At 45.5% G+C, this 23,954-nt stretch overlaps 1 protein-coding gene across 1 annotated transcript in view; it reads left to right on the forward strand.

The window, feature by feature from the left end:
- The window catches only part of LOC147618055 (uncharacterized), a 58,884-nt gene extending 35,600 nt beyond the window's left edge, over positions 1-23,284 (forward strand). The window contains exons 2-4 of the mRNA XM_086775296.1: positions 17,264-17,397; positions 21,501-21,893; positions 22,230-23,284. Coding sequence (XP_086631422.1) covers positions 17,264-17,397; positions 21,501-21,893; positions 22,230-22,668 — 966 coding nt within the window. The 3' untranslated portion in view covers positions 22,669-23,284. The remainder of the gene's footprint in view (positions 1-17,263; positions 17,398-21,500; positions 21,894-22,229) is intronic.
- The last annotated feature ends 670 nt before the right edge of the window (positions 23,285-23,954 follow it).

Raw genomic sequence — 23,954 nt, forward strand, 5'->3', positions numbered from 1 at the left:
GACATGATCTTAGGAATCCAGTGGTTTCGTCAGTATGAACCTATTCCCAATTGGGGGCAGGACACCTTTATTATCTCTAAAGGTTTTCCTGAGCCTGTCATGATTCGGGGGGATAGGAGCATTCTTGGTGTTCCTATGATTTCTTATCTCCAGACCCGACAAGCTATGTGCAAGGGAGCAGAAGGAGCATTAATTTATGCTCAGACAGCTTCTATCTCATCAATAACCGCTGTCTCATCATCTTCAGTCCCTCAGTTAGCAGATCTCCTTTCTCATTCAAACATTTTTAAGGATGATCTTCTACCCAGTATCCCACAGTTAGCAAAACCTCGTAGCAAGTTTCCCTCGTCTTTCCAAGACTTTCAAGGGCAAGCTAGAACAGCAGTCAGTTCTCAAACATTTGAAACATGTTCCTTATGGACACATTTTCATAGTCACCACAGACCACCAAGCACTTAAGTGGCTCCCGACGATGCCAAGTGCCCAGTGGAGTGCTTAGCACACTAGACAGGGTCAGCTCTTCCACCAGGTTGAAGGAATGATCAAGTACATCCCTGGTCAACATAACCCAGTAGCAGATGTTCTTAGTAGAAAGACCAGTATCCTGACCAGTCAGGAGTCTACCATTCTCAACATCTCTGGAAAAGACTTAGAAGATCAGTATGTCGATTCCGCAGAGTTTGGTACTCAACCTAGTTTGGCCCTCGATTTTGAGCCTAGCCATTATTCAGTTCACAGACAGGCCTGTAAGTTTAGACGAGATATCCACTTCAAGGAAGGGGATTGGGTCTCTCAGTGCATCATGAAACAAAGATTGAAACAAGTGGGCAAATATTGTCCCAAGCTTTCATTCCATAGTTTTGGCCCTTTTCCAATAGTCAAAAAGTTAAGTGATGTCTCCATGAAGTTAAAATTGCCTGCCAGTTGGACAATGCATGATGTTTTCCATGTTTCTTGGCTAAAACCATATGTTGGTCCAGAAGTGTTTGATGTTTCAGATGAACAGCAGCCAGACGTGGTAGACGAGGCAGAAAAGATATTGAGCCTGAGCAGATCCTTCTTCATCGATGGAAGCATGGTTCCGGTCGACGGATACGTCAGTTCTATACGAAATTCCGAGATCGAGGCACCCACGAAGCCGTATGGCTAGACGAGGAGTTCTTCCAGGAGTACCCCCAATTGTTGGCGGACTACTTGGAAGCCATGAACCTGCTGCCAAGCTAAGCAGGAGGGAATATCACATGCACTCTGCACTCAGTGCATGGTGACAAGATGGCTCATCATCAGAAGTGCAACAATTGTACAGTTTTAGAACCCAATAGGATGATAATTGTCGTATGCCGTGACTCCATTGTACATCCTAATGACCTGGCTGACAATACCATTAAACTCATTTAGATGGGCTGTCATAGACGCCCCTTCCTTCATCTGAAGACCTATGAGTTTCTTCAACCAATACACTTTGCTTGAGGCACTTTGTTGGGCATACAAGTCCTGCAATCTCTGCCACATTCCCCAAGCTGTCTTCTCTTCACGAATGCTGAAAAGTAATGAGTCTGACACAGACAACATGATAGTAGATCTTGCCAGCTCATCCATATCTTCCCACTCTTTAGCAGTAAGAGAAGCGGGCATTACACCCCTTTCTTTGATAGGCTTGTGCTGCTTTTTCTGGAGCAACACATTGTAGCACTGGGTTTGCCAAATATCATAATTATGCGAGCCTTCAAGCTTCTTGATATGAAGCAATGAAGAGCTCTCATCTGTGGTTGCCATAGCAATATGCAACCTGTCAATGCCTGACTCCCTGCAAAATGTGCAAACACTGCACCAAAAGCACACAAAGTGCTCACAGTTGTTCTCCCAAGCTTTATCTCCCACTGCGGAAGCACGAATGCAACTTTTCTCCCACTTTATGTGATGAAATCACCAAAATCTGGTTGCTGCAGATTTTGGACAGCACCTTAAATGTGCTCTGTTGCCCTTTCAAAGTACTGTACAGCAGTACCAAGTGCTCACCGATGATGTACCAAACCTGTACCGGCAAGTACAGCAGCTGAAATTGAACCTTTTGCTCACTCAAATCAATGTACAGCCATGCCAAAACTTGCACAAAGCTGTGCCAAATCTGTACCAGCAGGTACAGTAGCAATAAATGCTCTCCTGGCTGTCCAAATGAGTGAAAATCAGACTTTTACAGTCCTGTACACTGCATACAAAAGTCCCGAACAGAAATTGGGCAAAAGCCCCTTGACTGCAAGCTGATTTTTGAGGATTCAAGGCATAAATGTCTTGCCTGCTGCTTTGCCAAGCTCAACAAGCATACGAACTTGAAAAGCCCCTTGATTTAAGATCAATTTTTGATCATACATGGTACATTGACGCACATGAAGGCATCCTGAGTGTTCACGATACTTCCCCCTGGCCACATATACATCCAAATAATGAAAGCCCCTTGATTTACAGGCACATTGAGTGCTTGTAAGGCATCAACACATTATTCACAGCATCAACTGCGATTGCCTGCATGCAAATCAACTCAATCGGCACAAAAGCCCCTTGATTTGCACTGCAATTTGTTGCAATTTTGCCCAAATGTGCGATTTTTCACATCATACAGCATGTATGAGTGCTTAATTGCACAATTACATCAAAAGCCCCAAATTTCGACATCCAATTTCCTGCAAATTGATCCTGATTGTGACCAATTTCTTGCAAATTGATCCTGATTGTGACCAATGTCACCCAATTTTGCCAATTTTGCTCAAAATTGAGCAATTCGACACCTGTACCTGCTCAATTGTTGATTGTACTTGCTCAATTGCAAATCCCAAAAAAAATTTGAGGAAAATACCTTGTAATTTTTGATTTTTCTTTTTGTTGCAGGAAAAGAAGGGGAGTCGTGCTGATGCTTCTTCTGAATTTATGTGCAAATATTGAAAGAGCAGCTGTAATAATGCAGGCAGCAGTTCCTCAGGCGGGAGCTCCTTGCTGGGAACAATGCCTAAGAAGGAATGCACAATCTCCAGGAATGCTGCTAGTTGCAGAAGGCGAACCAGGTCCCCGGCAGCATCAAAAAAAGGCTCCGTCGATGGAGAAGGCGAACCAGCTCGTGGGTGACAGGAACTCTGCTACGCCCAGCAGCACAAGCCGTCTAACGTGTTGGCTGCAACTCCCAATTGGCGCTGACGCGTATCAAGGAGATGGATGACGAGGAGCGAAACCCACACGCGTAAAGGTCCGCCCGCCAGCCTGTCCGCCCGACGCTTCTTCTTCGCTCACGTTCGCCTGGCTGCTGTGCGCTTCGCTCGCCTAGCGCCTTCGCTGTGTAGTGCTACGTCGCCTAGCGCCAGCCTTGTGGACCAGCCGATGCTGCTTTCGCCTAGCGCATCTACGTCCAGCGCTACACGCTTGTAGTCGACAGCTCGGGTGGCGCCTGACACGCCTTCGTGTTCACTTGCCTACGTCAAGCGATAGCGGCCAGCCTGTTCAAATTGCAGCTGCCTTGTCCTCAGCAACATCTGAAGAAAATCCCACTTCTTTCTCCTCGAAAGAACTGAAGGCTCTGATACCAGTTGTGTGGGAGAAACAGGAATTAGGGTTAGGTTAGAGTATTCATGTGGGAGACATACACAGAGAAACAACAAGGGGGAGAGAGAGAGAGAGTTGTGGGGATAAGTCAACTCATGAGGCATGAGTGTGTGACTCCCCTATCACACATGTATATTGCACTAGTACACAGTGTGCACTTAGTACATTAAAAGTACTAAGTGTACTATGTACTATAACTTATGGGCTTGTACACACTATAAGGGTGGGCATAGTGCCTTTACCCCAACACATCCTCAGTCCAAGATAAGTCAGGCACGAGCTACGTAGGTCATTCCTCAGCCTTAGCGGGTCAGTTGACTAGTCAGTCAAGTCCCTTAACCCACTTGGAGAGAATCATTCATGCATGTAGAGTTAGTAGAAGCCTTAGGGTTTGCATCAGAAAGCACTCTGCATCCTGCATAATATGTATTCATATGCCTGTGCATCATTTAGAACATCCCAGAAGCCTTAGGGAATTTATTAGGATTTATCTGGTATTTTTTTCCATATTTTATAGTATTTATTTAGCATTATTTGTCATTTATAAATATAAACTTTATTAAATGACTAGCCAACTTGACCAACCTCCAGTTAGTATAAATAGGCTTGCATAGGGCTTAGTTTATCATTCAGTCTTCAGTGTGCTAAGAGCTTTCCTCCTCAGCCCTAGGAGTTTCCCTTGCCTTCAGCACTAGACTAGTCTCATCCAGCCCTTGGAGTGCTTGAGGTTGCTTCAGCCAGCCTTGTTCATCCAACACCTGCAGTTCAGCAGTCCCTACAGCCCTAGGCGCCTGCATTCAGCATGAGTTCAGTCCCTGATTCAGCATACAGCCTGCGTTTTCTGCATGTGAAGCAGCCGTAAAGCCAATCTGCGTTTCTGTCCAGCAACAGCACACCTGCGTTTCTGTCCAGCATCATCCCTACAGGTGTGCGTTTCAGTCTACAGTAGTTCTCAGCCCTGAATCATCAGTTTACATCAGTATCCAGCCTTCTGTGCATCATCCATACATGCAACAGTCATCTGGTGAAGGTAACACAGCATTCATAAGCATTTACAGCATTCTAACATAGCTTAGAACAGTCCACCATCTCCTTTTCTCAGCCTCAGGTGTGCTGCCCTTCCTCATGCCCTTGGCATAGGCTCGAGATCAGGTCATCGAGGTGTTTCTACAGCCGTGTACAGTTCAGCCAATCTCCGATCCTCCGAGATCTTGCGTTTGGCTTATCTATAGTCCATAGTCATTCTCTCTAAAGAAATAAAGCAAATACTATCTCGTTATCGGGATAGGGTGCCTTCAGTGGGTAATTCGGGACCCAATCTGGTGTACAGTTCTCATCTCTCTCTCTCATATCTCTTTAAAGTTTGAAGTATTGAAATGGATTGCTAAACTCACGAAACTCAGGATACAGAAGACGGTGTGACCATCTGTGTGACAGGATCTTCCAATACAAAGACTTCCGTTGCATATCACAATTTTGTGCACCTGGAGGTGATGGACACCGATGTTTCATTTTCTTCAAGCAGGGAGGAGGTTGGAGGATTCTCCGCAACGGATACTCGGGAGTGGATTCTAGACAGTGGTGCTTCCAGGCACATGACTCCTTCCCGTTCAGATTTACAGGATCTCTGCAGGTATTGTGGTCACATTCTTACTGGGGATACATCCACTATCCTAGTTCACAGTGAGGGCAGGTTGGAGATAGTTCTCGATGGTAGAGGGGGGAAGCATTCCTCCCAGGTGTTGTATGTTCCGTCACTTGGTTTTCATCTGTTGTCAGTGCATCATGTTTGCAAGACTGGCGTACGGGTGGAGTTTGATGAGCATTTTGGTGGTTTGGGAAGGCGGAGTGGAGAATGGAGTTTACAAGCTTTCAACACTCTCTCTCCGAGGTCCTCAGGTTTGTGATAAGTGGTAGTCTGGTAATGGCCACTTAAGTGTGGATATGCTGCAGGTGCAGGCTTTCTGCGACCAGATGGTGGATAGCTTGCCAGTTGATGGTAGCAGTTTGCAGGAACCTTCCAGTATTGATGTTGGTGGTTCTTGTGTTCGTTAGTCAGAGGAAACTGAACAGGTAACCTCTGCTCTGATGTCTCGTAGTATTCGGGACAAAGAAACTCCTGTAGATGAGGATGTTCTTTCCACGGGGACCTCTTGGAAAGCCAGGCAGGTGGCAGTTGATTACTTGCAGAAGGAGGTGCATTCTCCAGGCTTTGTGGTTCCGGATTCAGAGGGGGTGGTTGACAGGTTTCGGAAGGCCTTCCGTGGTCTTCAGTAGGTTTCTAGGACTTGGCTTTGCACCGTAACAAGTGTTGATCCTTGTGAGTAGTGTGATGCCTCTTTTACTCGGAAGCAGAATGGTTCATTGATTTGTCGATGGACACCAGATTGGACGTGAGCTTCCTGATGAGGCAGTTGAGCTCATGGTTGCAGATGACTCTTTGGGAGCAGGATTGCGTATCCTGTGGTTTCTGCGGCATGCGAAGGATCATGGACTCTTTTACACAGGAGGGGGATTGATTGATGGAGTCCGACTCCACGGTTGGAGTGACTCAGTTTGGGGAGGAGATTTGGACACGAGGAGATCTACTTCAGGCCCAGGAGCAGTTTTATGGAGCAGTAAGAGGCAGTCATCTTTTGCCTTGTCGTCGACAGAGGCAGAGTATCGGGCTGCTTGTGATGCTGCTTGTTAGGTGGTGAGGTTGCAGAGGTTGCATTGCAAGATTGGGCTTCCACTGGAGGAACTCATGGTCATCCAAAGGCACTTTGTTTGTGAACAGATCCTTGTTGATGACATCTTGCTAGAGTTCTGTTTGATGGAGGACAGTATGGTGGACCTCTTCACGAAGTCGCTATCAGCCAGGGGCTGAGAGGGAGTGTTAGAAGTCATCTTCTGTCTTTCTGTAGACACCACGGCCTCTGTTGTGGGTGTGCCTGCCCATATTAGGTGTTTTCTCATTTTTCCCGACTCTCCGTATTTCTCTCCCAATTTTCCCTAATTTTCTGTGGCTTGGATGGCAGTCCTGAGCTAGCAGGAGGCTCTATCTTCTGGCCGACTGTACTTGCAAGTACCCGACTTCAGTTTTGTGCTGGCCGACTCAGGACAGCCGGCTGATTGGTATATGTGGCTGGTCGTGGAGATTTAGAGCCTGTCGGCTACGTCTGCTGCATGCCGACTGCAGTATGGGGGCCATATAAAATGGCCCCACAGCCCTTGCCACATTGTGTATCATATTCGAGATCTTCTTTGTGTATATAGAGTAGAGTTACATGCCTCTATCTCTCTCCCCCTCTTGTGCAATTTTCTTTCGGCATTGCGTTTGCTCGTGTTCCCAGATTTGGTCATCATCTCGGCTGCGCATTCTGACAGGAGGACTGCAGGTCAAGGGCATAGATTTCTCAGCCAAGAAAGGTCAAGATTTTATGTATTTTCTTTTCAGATTCACATCATTCTAATAAAGCAAATACACCATCCGTGGTGGGGCCCTACAGAGGGTATTTGGGACCCAATACTGTGTCCTCTCTCTCTCTCTCTCTCTCTCTCTCTCTCTCTCTCTCTCTATCTCTATTTTCTGCACATCTTCATTCAGTTTTGTGCGCTAATTGCATCGTGAAAAGTGTGCTGATTTCTAAGCATTGAAGTTACCGACCTTCTCCGAAGCTTCCGCATGTTATAACCACGCTCGGGGGGCTTGCTTAAGTCCGTAAAGAGCTTTATGTAGGTGGAAGACTTCGCGCTCATGCCCGGGGAGCGGAGGTTGGTCAACATAGACTTTCTCCTCGAGAATGCCATTTAGGAAGGCACACTTGACATCCATTTGGTAGACTCGCCATTTGTGGTGTGCAGCCAGATCGACTAGGAGACGGATTGTCGTCATTCGAGCTATAGGCGCGAATGTCTCATCAAAGTCAATGCCTTCTTTTTGGCGAAAGCCTTGCACTACAAACCGGGCTTTGTCGGGCTTTGTTCTTGTCCAAGGTACCATCGGCTTTAAACTTGGTGCGGAAAATCCATTTGGTTCCAGTGACCTTCTTATAGCGAGGGCTATCCACAAGGGACCACGCGCCATTTCGGTCAATGCTTTCAAGTTCTCACTCCATAGCCTGTTTCTAGGATGGCTGTTTGATTGTGTCTTTCCACGATGTTGGCTCATCATGCGCCACGTAGTTTGTTGAAAACACAGAGGCAAATGAGGCACGAGGAGTGAGTCTGGTGGACCGAGGAGGACCGTCCAAGGGGGTATCGCGGGGAAGCATGCCTAAATCCCGCATGGTTTGTTGGTACCTGAAACCGGCCTTCAAAAATCTGACGGGCGGTGAGAAACAAACACTCGCACACAAAACACTTCATCACCCATGGGAACCTGGAAAAAGAAAACAAACAGGGGGAGCTAGAGCGCTCCTGCAAATAGTACAAGGACACCGATTGGCCCCAAAATGCAGTGGCGCCCCTTGCAGTATTTCTTTACTTGATCAAAATTTAAGTACAAAGTACAACTTGTAGAATCCTCCACCAATAGGATCCCTTATGGTTTCACCCAAGACTTCCAAATAAGAACTCTCGTTATTACAGCACAACATACCATGGAGAAGGCACACCTGTACAACACCTCCCTACTTGAAAAGCTATTCTCCATCTCTACCATGGATCCCTCAAACTCTTGCAAACGGCAATAGGGCTATACCAAACCATATGTCCTTCCCTATAGTCACAGCTTGCATGTAACCTCAAGAAGACTACAACCTGTTCACATGAATCCAAAGACATGCTTTCCACATGAAACCAAAGACTTGTATCCGATAAACCAAAGTCATGTTTCCTCTAAAAAACCAATGTCCTGTTTCCATGAGAAATATACCATCCAAGCACGGTTGCCAAGACCCAGAGAGAGAAAGATAGAGGACGTGTCAAGCAATCCCTAAATACACATAAGTCCAAGACGAAGAGGAACAATACATCTCTTCCAAGAACATCATCCCGTGCAGCGTAGCTTGATCCTCTGTATCCCAATCAGAGCCTGCAATTCATGATGAGAGAGAGAGAGAGAGAGAGAGAGAGAGAGAGAGAAAGCCTATCTCTATTCTCCTGTACCAAAAAGGTTTGGGGAATAAGGCCACCACCACCGGTACCCCCATGGTTTGAAACAGTAGCACTGTCGAACAGCAGCAGGAGCATCAATAGTCCACACAGAGCCTCCACAATAGCAGCCGAGAGCGGCAGCGCCTCCTTCAACAGCCCACGCGCATGCGAAAAGGGGGAGTGAAGGTGATGATGACGATGCTGGCTTGTTCCACGCTGCACAAAAACCGCCCGCCTGGCTGCTTCCACACATGCAGCCGCCACCAACACGTGGCCTGCTCCATGCCCATCAGCACCTGGCTGGTTCGCAGCTTTGCGCCCATCCCCTGGACCGCCTACACCAAACCTGTGGGCATCGCCCCGCCTGGCTGCTTCCACACACGCAGCCGCCACGTGTATGTGGACTGCTCCATGCTGCAGAGGGTCGCCCGATGCTCCCTGCAGTCCAACCCAGCGCACAACGCTTCTTGCCAAAAACCAAGAGAAGCGCCACACGCCACCATGCTCCTGAAGCGAGCCCACATGAGAGAGAGTACATTCAGGCTGCGATCGCCAAGATGATGCACCACCACACGCCACACGACATCACCCTTCGAAATCCGCCACCCTTCCCTTTATAAAGAGGCGCCTCCACCTGCTTTTCTCCAAAAACTAAAAGCAATAGCAAAAACGCATAGCAAATAATATTTTAAAATCATCTAAGATTTTAAAACCTTATAAACTCAAAATCTCTTTTGTCCCCTTTCACACTTGGGCTGGCCACACACATCGGTTTCCTTTTCATATCCAAAGTGATGCCTGTTCACACTGTCCATCCCGTGTTCGTGCTTGTTGTCCAGAGGGAAAAACATAGGGTCGTAACATACCCCCCTCTTGAAAAAATAGCAAGCATCCTCGATTGCACTCAATAACACAATAAGCATCCAAAAGATTCCCCATATGACCAAAGCAATGCCCCTCCAGTGCATCTGGGTGATGAAACAATCATCCTGAACAATAAGGCCATATCGTCACATCAAAGTGACAAGCAACTCTTGCTTGTTCTTTCAGAACCTACAGCAAAAGTCTTAAACCAAGTGGAAACACGTAACCTGTGTTAGCCAAAAACAAAACCATGCATCATTCTACATATGACACACATATGCATGACACATATATGCATGACACATATATGCATTCGCAAACAATATGCTCCTCAGGATGCTCTACCTACTCCAAAATAACAGTCTCAGGGTTGCTCGCAAGCCTTACACCCATGGATATCCACGACTGATGGTACAACATGAGCATATAAAAGTACTCAATGCATCTAAACAAGATGTCCACTAAGTACTTTTCACATATGTCCCTCTTCATTCTTTACCCACTCTACACATGGCCATCCCGCATGAGCCACACTTAGTGATGCATCCATGAACATAATAAAGTACTTGATGTATCATACCAATCATACATGCATCACACCACACAATCCAGAGTATTACCCATGTATTCTCAAGGGTACCAAGATCCAATGGCACCAGAATACAATAATACCTCAGAAAGTGTATAAATACATGTACAAATAGAGTTCAATCCATATATGAACCAAACCAACTCTAGGACTGCTCGCAAAACTTATGCCCTTCATAGAGTCTCGAAGTGTTAACTCAGGTTGCTGCAGACTTTGAGCTAAACCAAACCATGCCATTCCAAAGGAAACCAACTCCAGAAATAGCATCACCTCATGTGACTAGTACACAATATCATAGAAGTCCCATAAGCAGATGTACTGTCAGCCTCAGAACCTTCAGGTGAATACAAAGATGTCACCAAGCGACTACTAGATGAAAAATGAGCCTGTCTATAACAAGGAAGCGGAGGTGCTACCCCCCTCTTGAGCATCAGGCAATGCTTCAGACCCATGCGCTGTTGAACCTGAATGAGCCGTCGCAAGAGTCGGCTACAACTCAAAGGCATCAAGATAAAGCTGCAATTCCTGAGGTGAATCTGCTAAGTCACCCTCCTCCATCCACTTCGCATCCATCGGTGAATAGTTCTTTAAACTTCACAAGATAGCGACGGGAAACTTTACCTCGTATCTTTCTTTCCTTATGTGCCAGTATCTGCTCTGGAATAAGAACCTCATCAAGTTCCTCTGCTTCCATCTCAGCCTCACCTGATACATCCACAGGCACCCAAAACGTGCTTGCACTCCACCCAAGTGGTAAGCACAAGTCCCCAATGAAGCATAGTAGATCACCACTGCTAAACATAAAAAGAAACTGTCTTCCGAACCCATGAAGTCTTCATGAAGATACCACCGGTGACAAAGTGTCGAAAGCCATAGCCTTCAATTCATCTTTTGCACGAGAACACTTTAACTGCTTTTTGTTCCTCGCTGACTACTTCTTGTCCTTGGTGTCTTTCTCCTGAGCCTCATCTTTAGCTTTTGCTCCTCACCTCATACAAGCAAAGACACACAATCCTGCTCTGCCTCCTGCACTTCCTTTTCGCTTTCCACATGTTGAAGCTTTTGACGTGACAACCACGGGCTCGCCTCCTTGAGAAAGTCGATGATATTCCGGCGATGGAACCATGAAACCGGCCTTCAAAAATCTGACGGGCGGTGAGAAACAAACACTCACACACAAAACACTTCATCACACATGGGAATTTGGAAAAAGGAAACAAACAGGGGGAGCTAGAGCGCTCCTGCAAATAGTACAAGGACACCGATTGGCCCCAAAACACTGAGGCGCCCCTTGCGGTATTTCTTTACTTGATCAAAATTTGAGTACAAAGTACAACTTGTAGAATCCTCCACCAATAGGATCCCTTATGGTTTCACCCAGGACTTCCAAATAAGAACTCTCGTTATTACAGCATAGCATACCATGGAGAAGGCACACCTGTACAACACCTCCCTGCTTGAAAAGGTCTTCTCCATCTCTACCATGGATCCCTCAAACCCTTTCGCAAATGGCAGTAGGGCTGTACCAAACCATATGTCCTTCCCTATAGTCACAGCTTGCATGTAACCTCGAGAAGACTACAACCTGTTCACATGAATCCAAAGACATGCTTTCCACATGAAACCAAAGACCTGTATCCGATAAACCAAAGTCCTGTTTCCTCTCGAAAACCAATGTCCTGTTTCCATGAGAAATATACCATCCAAGCACAGTTGCCAAAACCCAGAGAGAGAAAGATAGAGGACGTGTCAAGCAATCCCTGAATACACATAAGTCCAAGACGAAGAGGAACAATACATCTCTTCCAAGAACACCATCCCGTGCATGTTAGCTTGATCCTCTGTATCCCAATCAGAGCCTGCAATTCATGATGAGAGAGAGAGAGAGAGAGAGAGAGAGAGAGAGAGAGAGAGCCTATCTCTATTCTCCTGTACCAAAAAGGTTTGGGGAATAAAGCCACCACCACCGGTACCCCCATGGTTTGAAACAGTAGCACTGTCGAACAACAACAGGAGCATCAATAGTCCACACAGAGCCTCCACAACAGCATTCGAGAGCAGCAATGCCTCCTCCAACAGCCCATGTGCATGCGAAAAGGGGGAGCGAAGGTGATGATGACGATGCTGGCTTGTTCCATGCTGAAAAACCGCCTGCCTGACTGCTTCCACACATGCAGCCGCCACCAACACGTGGCCTGCTCCATGCCCGTCAGCACCTGGCTGGTTTGCAGCTGTGCGCCCATCCCATGGACCGCCTACACCAAACCTATGGGCATCGCCCCGCTTGGCTGCTTCCACACACGCAGCTCGCCTAGCGCCCGCACGTGGCATGCACCATGCTGTAGAGAGATCACTCGCCTGGCTGCTTCCACACACGCAGCCGCCACGTGTATGTGGACTGCTCCACTCTGCAGAGGGTCGCCCGATGCTCCCTGCAGTCCAGCCCAGCGCACAACGCTTCTTGCCAAAAACCAAGAGAAGCGCCACACGCCACCATGCTCCTGTAGCCAGCCCATGTGAGAGAGTACATTCAGGCTGCAATCGCCAAGATGATGCACCACCACACGACATCACACTTCGGAATCCGCCAGCCTTCCCTTCATAAAGAAGTGCCTCCACCTGCCTTTCTCCAAAAACTAGAAGCAATAGCAAAAACACATCTTCCAAAAAGTAAATAATATTTTAAAATCATCTAAGGTTTTAAAACCTCATAAACTCAAAATCCCTTTTGTCCCCTTTCACACTTGGGCTGGCCACACATATGGGTTTCCTTTTCATATCCAAATTGATGGCTGTTCACACTGTCCATCCTGTGCCTGTGCCTGTGCCTGTGCCTGTGCCTGTGCTCGTGCCCACCTGCTCGTTGTCCAGAGGGAAAAACACAGGGTCGTAACAGTACCAACGGGGTAAAGGGTCCCTAGGTGGCTGTGGGGAGGAGGAAGGCTCCTCAAGTGGCGAAGTAATAGTCGAGTGATTGGGTTCATGTGGCACAGTGAGAGAATCTTGATTGGATGGTATGGGCAGCGGAAGGCGAATGAAGTCCTGCTCATCAAAGACAGTGTCTCGACGAACGAAGACTTTGTTTGATCTTGGATCAAAGACTTTGTAAGCCTTTGATTTAGAAGAGTAGCCCACAAAAAGGAGCAACTCACTCCTTTTCCCCTTGTGTCAGTACGACACCCAAAGACACGGAGATGGGAAACAGTCGGTTTGTTGCCATAAAATGCCTCAAACAGGGTCCTGTGAGGGAGGACGACCAAGGGGGAACGGTTTAAGAGGTATACTGCAGTGCTAACCAAACGCATTCAGGCACTTTGCTGCAAAGAGCATGGAGTGTGCTATATCCATGATGGTTCGGTTCTTGTGCTCGATCACTCCATTTTGTGAGGGGGAGTTGGTGGAGGTGAGCTGGCGTTGAATGCCCTCCTCGTGTAAGAACTCAGCAAATTGCACTCTGCTGCACAGAGCATGGAGCGTGCCATATCCATAATGGTTCGGTTCTTGCGCTCAACCACTCCATTTTGTGAGGGGGAGTTGGTGGAGGTGAGCTGGCGTTGAATGCCCTCCTCTTGTAAGAACTTGGCAAATTGATGGGAGATAAATTCACCACCATTGTCACTGCGAGCAATCCCAATTGAGACGCCCATTTGGTTAGTGACTAAAACCAATCCAGACCTATGAAAAATAAACCCCGGAACACTCAAGGCATCGACAGACAGCATAGTACTGAAATGATCTTTAGGACACAGCGGAATAATCATAAAACAACACCGAAAAGAACACAACACTGAGCTGGAACGACCGCCCCCCCCACAGCAACTGCGACATTCCAATGAATAAACTGATACAAACAAACCAAGGTGCGGGTTCAATCCTGAACCGGATTTTCCACTAAGCTCAGCAAACACTTGCTCAAAGACTTGGATACCAATCAGCACCATAAACCAGTGCAAATCAGCCTTGAAACAACAGCCCGGTACGGTGCCAAATCCAGCTCCGTATTCTGTGCCAAAACAGCACCGAGTGGAGCCTGAAATTTGCCCCAGAGGAGCTCTCAAAACAGTCCCCGATACCTCCAAAACAGCCCTAGAACCGGTGGCTCTCAAAAGGAGAAGAAGTACTGTATGATCTGCAGATTGGGTGAGAGAGAGAGAGTGTGTGCAGCTGCCCTGCTGTACGACCAACACGCGAGAGAAAACACCAGTCGTCCATAGCTGCTGTAAACAGTTTGCGCTGAGGAGAGGAAGACAGGCTGCTGCCCACCTGTACGGCCAGTGAAGAGGGAGGGGGGGGGGAGAGAGAGAGACCTGTCCACCTGTACAGCCAGTGAAGAGGGAGAAAACTGTCCACCTGTATGGCCAGTGAAAGGACAGACTGCTGTGTACCTGTATGGCCAGCGAAGAGAAGAGAAACCTTCTGTATGGCCTGCGCTAGAGAGAGGAAAAGGCTGCCTGTCTGCTGTACCACTGTACGGCCGGCGAATCAGAGGGGGGAAAGCTGCTCGGCTGCTGTCGCCCAAGAGAGATGGATCTACCCCCTGCCCTGCTGTACAGACAGCGCTTAGGGGAGGAGATGCAGGCTACCACTGTATGGACAGCGCTCAGGGAAGAAGAGAGAGAAAATGCTTTTGCTGCCCGCCACCCCTACCATCATGCACATCCTTCCTATGCTTTTAAAGGAATCCCCTAGCCCAAAAATACTTGTGCTTTTTCCCTTTTTGCCAAAAGTGGTTGAATATGCCCAAAATATCAACTTATGAGCTTTTCTAGCTTGTTGGCCAAGTTAATGCTCCCTTTGCCCACTTGTTCATGCCCAAAATATTAATAAGTCCAGCCCTTAGTAACATAAAAACCCGTTTTGCCCTCTCGAAACGGCACGAAATGTTTCGAAACAAAACGAAACCTGCCCATCGAAACGGTGTTTCACCCAAATGTAAAGTGAGGAAAAAAAAAACAGGCGAGAGGTTTTTTTTTGCAAATGCGATTTTTGCCGTCATTTCAGTCCTTGTTTGCTGCCCATTTGCCACTTGACACATCCAACACTTCTTCTCGGACGCAACCTGTTGCTGTGCCTCTTCTCCTTGTCCACTCCTCCTTTTCGCTCCTTCACTCCTCCTCCATGCCTCCTCTTCCTCTTCCCTTTTCCTCTTTCTCTCTTCTCCTCCACGGTCCACGCCTCCTCTTCCCTCCTCTTTCTCTCTTTTTCTTGTCTTCCAACTTTCTCTCCTTTTCTTCTCACCTCCCTCTTCCCTTTCAACTTGTTTCTTTCCTCCTCTCTTTCTCTCCTTTTCTTGCCCAAATTTTGAAAATACCAAAAAACCTACTCCCAAAATCATGAATTTCATACCCACTAGTTCCAAAACATGCATCTTCATCTTTCTATTGGCTATGTTATAAATTTGATATGTGTATATAAGAAGTGTCATTTTGAAACCTTTGCATTTCATCCAAAACAGATGAAACGAAACCTTCGAAATGACGAAACAACAAAACGGACGAAACGTTTCATGTTACTATGGTCCGGCCACACTTTAATGATGTGTGAACCCGTTGACTTATAAACCTTATGATAAAAATTCCATGCTGCTTTTGCTGAGAAGCCATCTTTCAAGCCAAACTTTGCCATAAATGTTTGAGCTTTCTTCTTTGGAAAATCCTTGTTCACACCTTGGCTCCAACTAGTGTGCGAAACATTGGTCAAGATTGGCGAAGGGACCAAATTGGTGACATCCCCTCCGTCTTATAAGACATTTGTCTGCAATTGTATAAGCCTGGTACGAGTGGGAAAATTCCCCTCAAGTATTGCAGATAGACTGCCATAATCTGATTATTAAAACCATAATTCCAGATCCACTGTAACCATAGAATACTCGGTAGAATGTTCATGGATCCTTGAATCCTTCCGGAAACTTCCCAAAACATAAGTACGAAGTGAGCACCAGGGTTGGTAGTCCTGAGAAAAATCACACCATGTCAGGCTGCATCTGCCATACATGTACTGTAAGAAAACACACCATGTCAGGTTGTATCTGCCATACATGTTCTATCATGTTAGGCTTCGTAAGCCACACATGTTCTGTCATGTCAAGCTTCACAAGCCATACATGTCCTTTCATGTCAAGCCTCATAAGCCACACGTGTCCTGTCATGTCAGGCTTCACAAGCCACACATGTCCTGTCATGTCAAGCTTCACAAGCCACACATGTCTTGTCATGTCAGGCTTCATAAGCCACACATGTTATTTTGCCATGTGAGTGGGCTCACACTAGAGTCCTTTTCTTGGGTATCCATCCACATACCTGCAAAAGTCAAACTCCTGTTGACATGTTAGTGGGCTCACACCAGAGTCTTTCTTGGGGATCCATCCACATACATACAAAAGACACAAACTCCTGTTGACATGTTAGTGGGCTCACACCGGAGTCTTTCTTGAGGATCCATCCACACACATACAAAAGACAAACTCCTGTTGACATGTTAGTGGGCTCACACCAGAGTCTTTCTTGGGGATCCATCCACATACATACAAAAGACAAACTCCTGTTGACATGTCAGTGGGCTCACACCATGGGATCCATCCACATACATGCAAAAGGGATGTGCCATGGCATGCTCGATGTGAGAAATCCTTCTTTGCAAAAACCACCCAAAACAAGCACATGTTCACACCTGGGAAGCTCAACCAGCACACTGTTGTCCAGGACAGTCCTGCATATCTTTGACCAACCATACAAGCGCAGAATACCTGCCATGTTGGCTTCAAAAATAGCTCATAGACTAGAATCAACCAATCCATGATACTGATAAATAATTCATAGTTTTGTAACCGCATATGCGACATATTCTAGTGTCCCATACCACTAGAATATATTCTATTGGTAGTGTGATGTGCAGAAGCTCAGGGTAGTGTTCTTTCAGCCCTAAGCACTGCATAGGAACACCTGATGCAAGAACAATCAGCATAGATTCACTTGCACTATGGTTTTTTATTTTTTGAATGTTAATTGTTATATAATGAGAAAACTTGTATGTTCAGGGTAGTTGATTCTTGATTTTACCACTAGATTTTATAGTTCTACAGGGTAAAGGCTTTTTGTACCTTCTGCAGGAAGGTTGAAATTTCTTATGTTCTTTCTACAGGTTATCAGTGCCGCAATTTCTTCCCACCCCATAGCCTTTTCAGGGTCTGACAAGGTGCCTTTCAGTTTGAGCAGCTTTCCTGCTACTGCTAGGCCAAGCAGGCAGGTCAGATACAGAAGCTACCAACGTCTTTGGTTAGTAACAAACGATGCTTTTCTAACTTCCACACATTGTTGGCAAATCTATACAGAAGTTCCGTTGAAAATGGCATTGGGTCATGATTCCCCTTCATTCGTTTTGCAAAAAGCAGTTTTCTTAAATTCAAACCACTCGTTAATTTTATAACAATTGTCGTTACCTCGGAGAGTGGGTAATGGTGGCATTGTATTGAGGCTGTAAGACCAAAAGCCAATTGTGAGGATTTATGTGTGCGTGTGTGTGGGTAACACACTACTATGGAAGCGTGCTGACTGTCCTGATTAACTAATGAAGGTGCACAAACGATGCTTTTCTAACTTCCACACATTGTTGGCAAATCTATACAGAAGTTCCGTTGAAAATGGCATTGGGTCATGATTCCCCCTCATTCGTTTTGCAAAAAGCAGTTTTCTTAAATTCAAACCACTCGTTAATTTTATAACAATTGTCGTTACCTCGGAGAGTGGGTAATGGTGGCATTGTATTGAGGCTGTAAGACCAAAAGCCAATTGTGAGGATTTATGTGTGCGTGTGTGTGGGTAACACACTACTATGGAAGCATGCTGACTGTCCTGATTAACTAATGAAGGTGCACAAACTGAAAATCGCATAAATGATTATGAGTATTTAATATGATGACTCAGATCATGAAAGGGGAATTATCTATTGTATATAGTAACTACATGAATAATCATGAATATTTCCAATGATGACTCAGATCTGGACTCCTGAACGACATGTGTTAAGCTATTGGTGCATGTGATTGATTGTACTTTGCTGCTCCAAAGCTGTACAAGGTTGAAACTTGCTGTGCTAGGGCTGCCTACTCGATCCAGGCTTGGGCTTGCATATCCAATACTGAATGCTGAGAACTGACCCTTGTCTTGCTCTTTATAGGCTCCGATGTGCTGGTTGGCTGGTTGGCCAGTGTGGGGTTGCTCCCGAACTGGTTGGCCAGCTGGGGGCCTAGCTTGGACATGTGTGGACCCCTTGTAGGATGTCCTGAGTGCCCTAAAACTGCCAGGTTACTGCCACATTGCATCCAATGAATTGGTGCATCCTGGTTAACTTGGAGCATTTGCTCCACTTCCAGGTGGATCATCTACTCAGTGCTTGTGTTTTCCATTTTTCCTTCAATATTATGTTGGATATTAGAATGGTTTCGCATGATTGTGAAGGACACAACATCCCAAACATCACAAAACTTAACTAAGATCCGGTCATTGTAACATGTGGCTTGAGCTTTTAGACCTTTGATTGTCGAAACTGATAAAATAGAGGATACATCTCTCTGTAAAGTCAAGCTGCGGGCTTGCACTGTATCATCATGCTCTTCTTCCAATGTTGACTCCATTGGAACTGCTGATATGGGAAACACTTTTGAACTCACCTCGTTTCCCATCAGAGAATGAGATCGGATGACTTTGGTCTATGCATGTTGCCACCCACTTTGGGTTGTGTTAGCCCTTCAAGATTGGTTCCGGTACTTGTGTTGACTCTAAAAAATTGGGTGACTGCACAACTTCTTGGTTGTCCCCTGGTCCAAACTCCTAGAGAGCTTTAGGTCCTAGAAGCTCTCCGTCTTTTGAGGAAACGCCCTCCTGCCGAGTTTCGATCTGTGGCGAACTCTCCACTACGGTGTCTTTGTCAACTTTGCATCTGCCAAAACTGTTGCTTGATTGAATCTTGCTCCAACATTTCACATGTTGCTACTCCAAATGCTTCCAGAAAATGTCATTCCACTTGAACCCTCGCTAATGTGCCTAACATATCCTAGAGACCATATCCTTGAGACTATTGAGTAGGTACTAGGTCTCTAGCTTGAGAACAAATTTTTCCATGAAAAAAAAGGTAGTTTCCTCTCAAAAGAGACAGAGGAAGATCTGGTGGCCTACTACCTAGACCTAGACTTGCCTAGACTCTCCCTAACATCTATGCTGCTACATGCATTATTGATTTTACGCAGGACCACCTAGGCTCTAATGCCAATATAACATCCTAATATGTAAGTGGGCTGGTTATGTGTTGGCTTAAACTGAAAACACACAAAGAGAAAGGGGCATTCAGCTAATTTACTGAATAATTTGCATGAATATTGCTGAATGTAGGGTTTACGGTGTATCTCCACTTGTGAGCCTCGTTGAGGGGACATCGGAGTGCATACGTATAGTGTTATATTTATGGACATGTGAACAGTCTCTTAAGTAAGTGTAAGGCTAGTGTAAATACACTTTAGTGCACTCACTTTGAGGCTAGGTACAATGCCTATATAAAGGATCCTCATGTAACATTATTTATAAGTGCAATCAAGTTGAAGCAAGTTCCCTTGTGCTCTCTCTCTCTCTCTCTCTCTCTCTCTCTCTCTCTCCCTCTCGTGCAAGTGTGTGTGTGGTCATGCAATCAAGTGTTTCTCTCTCTCTCTCCTCTTCTCTCCCATAGCTGTGCATTTCACTAACTTGGTATCAGAGCTTTGGCTCTGAGCTGTCTTAGTGTGTATTGTTGCTCTTTAATGCGAAGAATCGACTCCTATTCATCTTGTGCTGCTGCAAATGTTCGTGGAGCTGTGCACGTGCAGACGTAGTATAAGCTTTTTCTTGTTTTGCAGCTGTTGGCGCCTTGTTGGAGTTGTGTTTTTGCTGCCATAGCAGAGTTGACTGTGCGCACAGCCAAAGAGAGCGTTGGTGAAGTCATGTTCTGCTGTTCTTCATCGAAAATGCGAAGGCATATTGTTAAAGCCTTTGACACTTGGAGAAGAATTCTTTTTCTCAAACACAAACAGGAGAAAAATTAGTACTCGGAATTCCACTGTTTTGCCTTTGCTCTGATACCAACATGAGAACGTTAGCATCATGTCCCGTTCAATATTCAAAAGAGATTGTTCGACAACTATGGAACTCTACCAATCTTTGATAGATGATAGACTTGAGGAGACAGTTCAGCATGGCATCTGAGTTTGATGGCTGCCAATTCATAGAGCAGTGGGCTCAATTGTGACATTAGCTAGATGTCATAAAGTTGTGGCATAGAAAGTTTCTGATGGCCATATCTGCATAAAGTCCTCTTTTTTTCTCTCATGGGGTTCAAGAGCACTCAATTCTGCACTATGATGGTTGCCATTGCTGGATACACATTTCCATGAATAATATCATTGATAGAAATGCGAAAGAAGTGATCTTTGTATATTATCATTGAAATGGCTGTTAGAAGTCATCTCCTGTCTATACCTATACACCAGAGGGCCTTTGTTGTGGGTGTGTCCGCCCTTATTAGGTGTTTTCTCATTTTTCCCCACTCTCCGTATTTATCCCCATTTTTCCCTATTTTTCTTGGCTTGGGTGGTTGCCCTGTGTTGGTAGGAGGGCCTATGAGCTGGCCGACTGTCCCTTCAGGTCCACGCCTACACCCAGATGCTGGCCGACTTGATACAGCTGGCCGACTGGTGCTTTATGCTGGTCAGGGAGATACAGGCCCTGTCGGCTGCCTTTCTAGAGGCCGACTGCATGCTTGGGGCCATATAAAATGGCCCCATTGCCCCATGCCTTTTGTATCGTTGTATCCGGGATTTTCCTTGTGTATATAGAGTAGAGTTACACGCCTCTCTCTCTCTCTCTCTCTCTCTCTCTCCCTCGCCATTGCTGTCTATTTTCTGCACTTGCTCTTGTGTTCTCAGATTTTGTCTTCATCTCAGCTGCATATTCTGACAATGGTTTCTGCAGCTAGTTACCAAATGCAGAGGAGGTATGCGTTTTTGTGGAAGACACTATCATCCCCAATTGGAGAGGTTTTGAACTTCACAAGGAGAGCCGTTTGAGGAAGGTGGAACATGGCCATGGCATATGAGAAAAGTAGTACAATGTGTTTTGTAAGAGAGGTCCAGAGCAAGCTCTAAGAGCTCTTCTAGAGGATACAGTGTTAGTTAGCGCTAGCTAGGTGTTCCTGTGCTCACAATTTCTTATGTTAAGGTTTCACAATTACTCTGTCAGAGCATTCTGAGACGAGCCTACATGTGTAGGCATGTGGATGTTTTAAAGAAATGCCTTATATGGATCAACAGGGTGTGTTTGTCAAGAGTTTCACTAACGAAATGCTTTGACTGCAGCTGCAATGGGTTCCCAAGTAATCTCAGAAACACTGGCGTTTTGTTGTGGAGAAATCAACATTATCTGGTCCATGCTTTACCGCTTCAAGCAGTCACAACAGATAATGACTCAGAAGGGAGCACACCCCCAGGGCCATCTTCGTCAGTAGAATACGCAGGCATTTTCCAAGCAGATCAAGATGCAAGGCAATCTCTTCTCTATTACGTTCGTGTTTGGTACACTAATGCAAGGAATCAAAATGTCAAGCAAGTATTGGAAAGGTCAAAAACAGAGCTACAATCTGTAGATAAAAGGCAGATCCTCCAGCAAATCAAAAGCAGCAAATTGACCACCTATGGGACACATTGGTGGGAGAGGACGCAGCCCTGGATCAAGTGGCCCATTTCAATTTTGTACGACTCCTGACTCCTGACTCCTGACTCCTTCCTCTAGCTCACAACAAATCTTACAAGTCTTTATCAGTTCCTCTTGTTCAAAACACACACATGTTGCATTTATACGTACATATGTAGATACATGTATGTGTGTATGTGTGTGTGTGTGTGTGTGTGTGTGTGTGTGTGTGTGTGTGTGTGTGCGTGCGTGCATGCATGCATGCATGTACATATGTATGTATAACTCTTCTTTGCCATTCATCGTAAGGGGTATCCTTTTTGCCATTTGTACATGATTTTATCAAGAGATTTGTCCTTTCTCTGATCTAGCACGTTTGTTGAATTTTCTTGCAGTGTTCCGTGGTTTATTCTTATCAGCATTTTCTATGGAACTTCTGTATCCATGGATTTATTACCACTATGGACCATTGGACCTATAATTGCTGGCCTGGCAATAAAAGAAAGCATGCAGCTGTCTGCATCATGTAGGCAGTGGGTGGCAGATAAGAAACTCAAAGAAGGTTTGTCATATGTGATGGAGGGAGTCAAGACAGGTCAATTGCTTCAACATTTGGTGGAAGTTACTGCCTCAAGGTATGAGGAAGTCAAGCTGCGTGCTGTTAAGAAAAAGTCGGATTTGACATCTTTCATTCAAAGCGGAGAGATCATCGTTGTTTTGAGGCAATATATTCATAGAAAGCTTCTAGAGATGTGGGAAGCTTGCATCGACAAGTATGAAGACTTGCGGTTGCTCTATCTATATGTGGAGAGAAAGATTAAAAACATCATCTAATTTGTGGTGCATAATCCATAACAAAGCTGGTAGTGTAGTTTGTGCACAAGATGGGATCGTCAAGGGTCAAGCATCTGCACAAGATGGGAAACTTGGAAAACTGGTTGATGTGTTATGGCATTAGTTCCACTGATGGTTTGCAAAGAGGGCTTTTAAATAATCTATATGCCACGGGAGGAGGAAAGCATGGATGGGGAACAGGCACTAGAGAAGGGTGGTTGGTATCAGCAACCCTGCTTGCTGAACAAGGTTGAAGGAAGGTTGTCGTGAAACACTCTAAAACAAGCACACCACCGGACCTTTTAGCAGACCCTAACACAGAAAACACTCTACAATTTTGTAAGGTTTCTTCAGATGCAGTTCGCTTTTTGAATGCTTCTCAGCTCATTGGATGGATGGCCTTGAATCCTTTCACAATGAAGTGTTAAGATTGGTTGGTAAAGTTAGTCATACGTGGTGAGTTGACTCCGTTGTAACTTTAGTTGTTGCGAGATTTGAGGAAAACCTGTGTTTTTATGCCTTTAAATAGCCATTCACAGTTACACGAAGGTTCGAGGATTAAGGCGCTATGGTCATAGAAGTAATAAAGAGTTGATACCCCACATTTTTATTTCAATTGGTCACTTGCTGCCTCAATGCCTGTGAAACCTGCATTTTCCTTGCCATGGTGGGTTTGTGTGTTTGCACGTGCACATGCACGCATTGAAATTGATGGTTTGTAATAGATTATTGTTGTGAAAAAAAGACTTAGAAGGTACACCTTGCAATAGCACTGTCCTCTGGTTTGCAGGTGGTTTTAATAGTGTTCTTTTTCATCAAGAGGAGAGTTAGAAGTAAGCTGAGATAAACATGTTGGTGAGGTATTTTCTATGCTTATTATGTTAAAATAAATGTTAGGTTTAGATCTTAGTGTTACTTGATTGAGGTTTTGCGAATGAATAATTCCTTTGTAACCTTAGTTTTGTGATAAGGATTTAGATGAATTGTAGAAGTAGACGTGTGGGTGTATGGGATAAGCAACCTGTGGCAGTGGATGGTATTTTGCTAATCTTAGTCTAGCTAGGTGGCAATACTCGACATGCATGCTAGGTGGGTTGTTAGAAGGTTGGTTAAATAGAACCTTAACTACTTGTGACAACATGTTTAGTATTAGACTCATGACAGAGAATGCTTTATGCAAAAATCACGTGCTCTTGTTGCCCTGTCCGTTTACGTTTTGTCTGCATCTTAATCTTGAAGCTATGATTGTATGTGGTGCATTTTGTTCTTTCTTGTGAATTGAGAGT

This window comes from Cibotium barometz, chromosome 35, assembly GCF_041138505.1.
Source record: "Cibotium barometz isolate CiBa-2024 chromosome 35, ASM4113850v1, whole genome shotgun sequence".
NCBI lineage: Eukaryota > Viridiplantae > Streptophyta > Polypodiopsida > Cyatheales > Cibotiaceae > Cibotium > Cibotium barometz.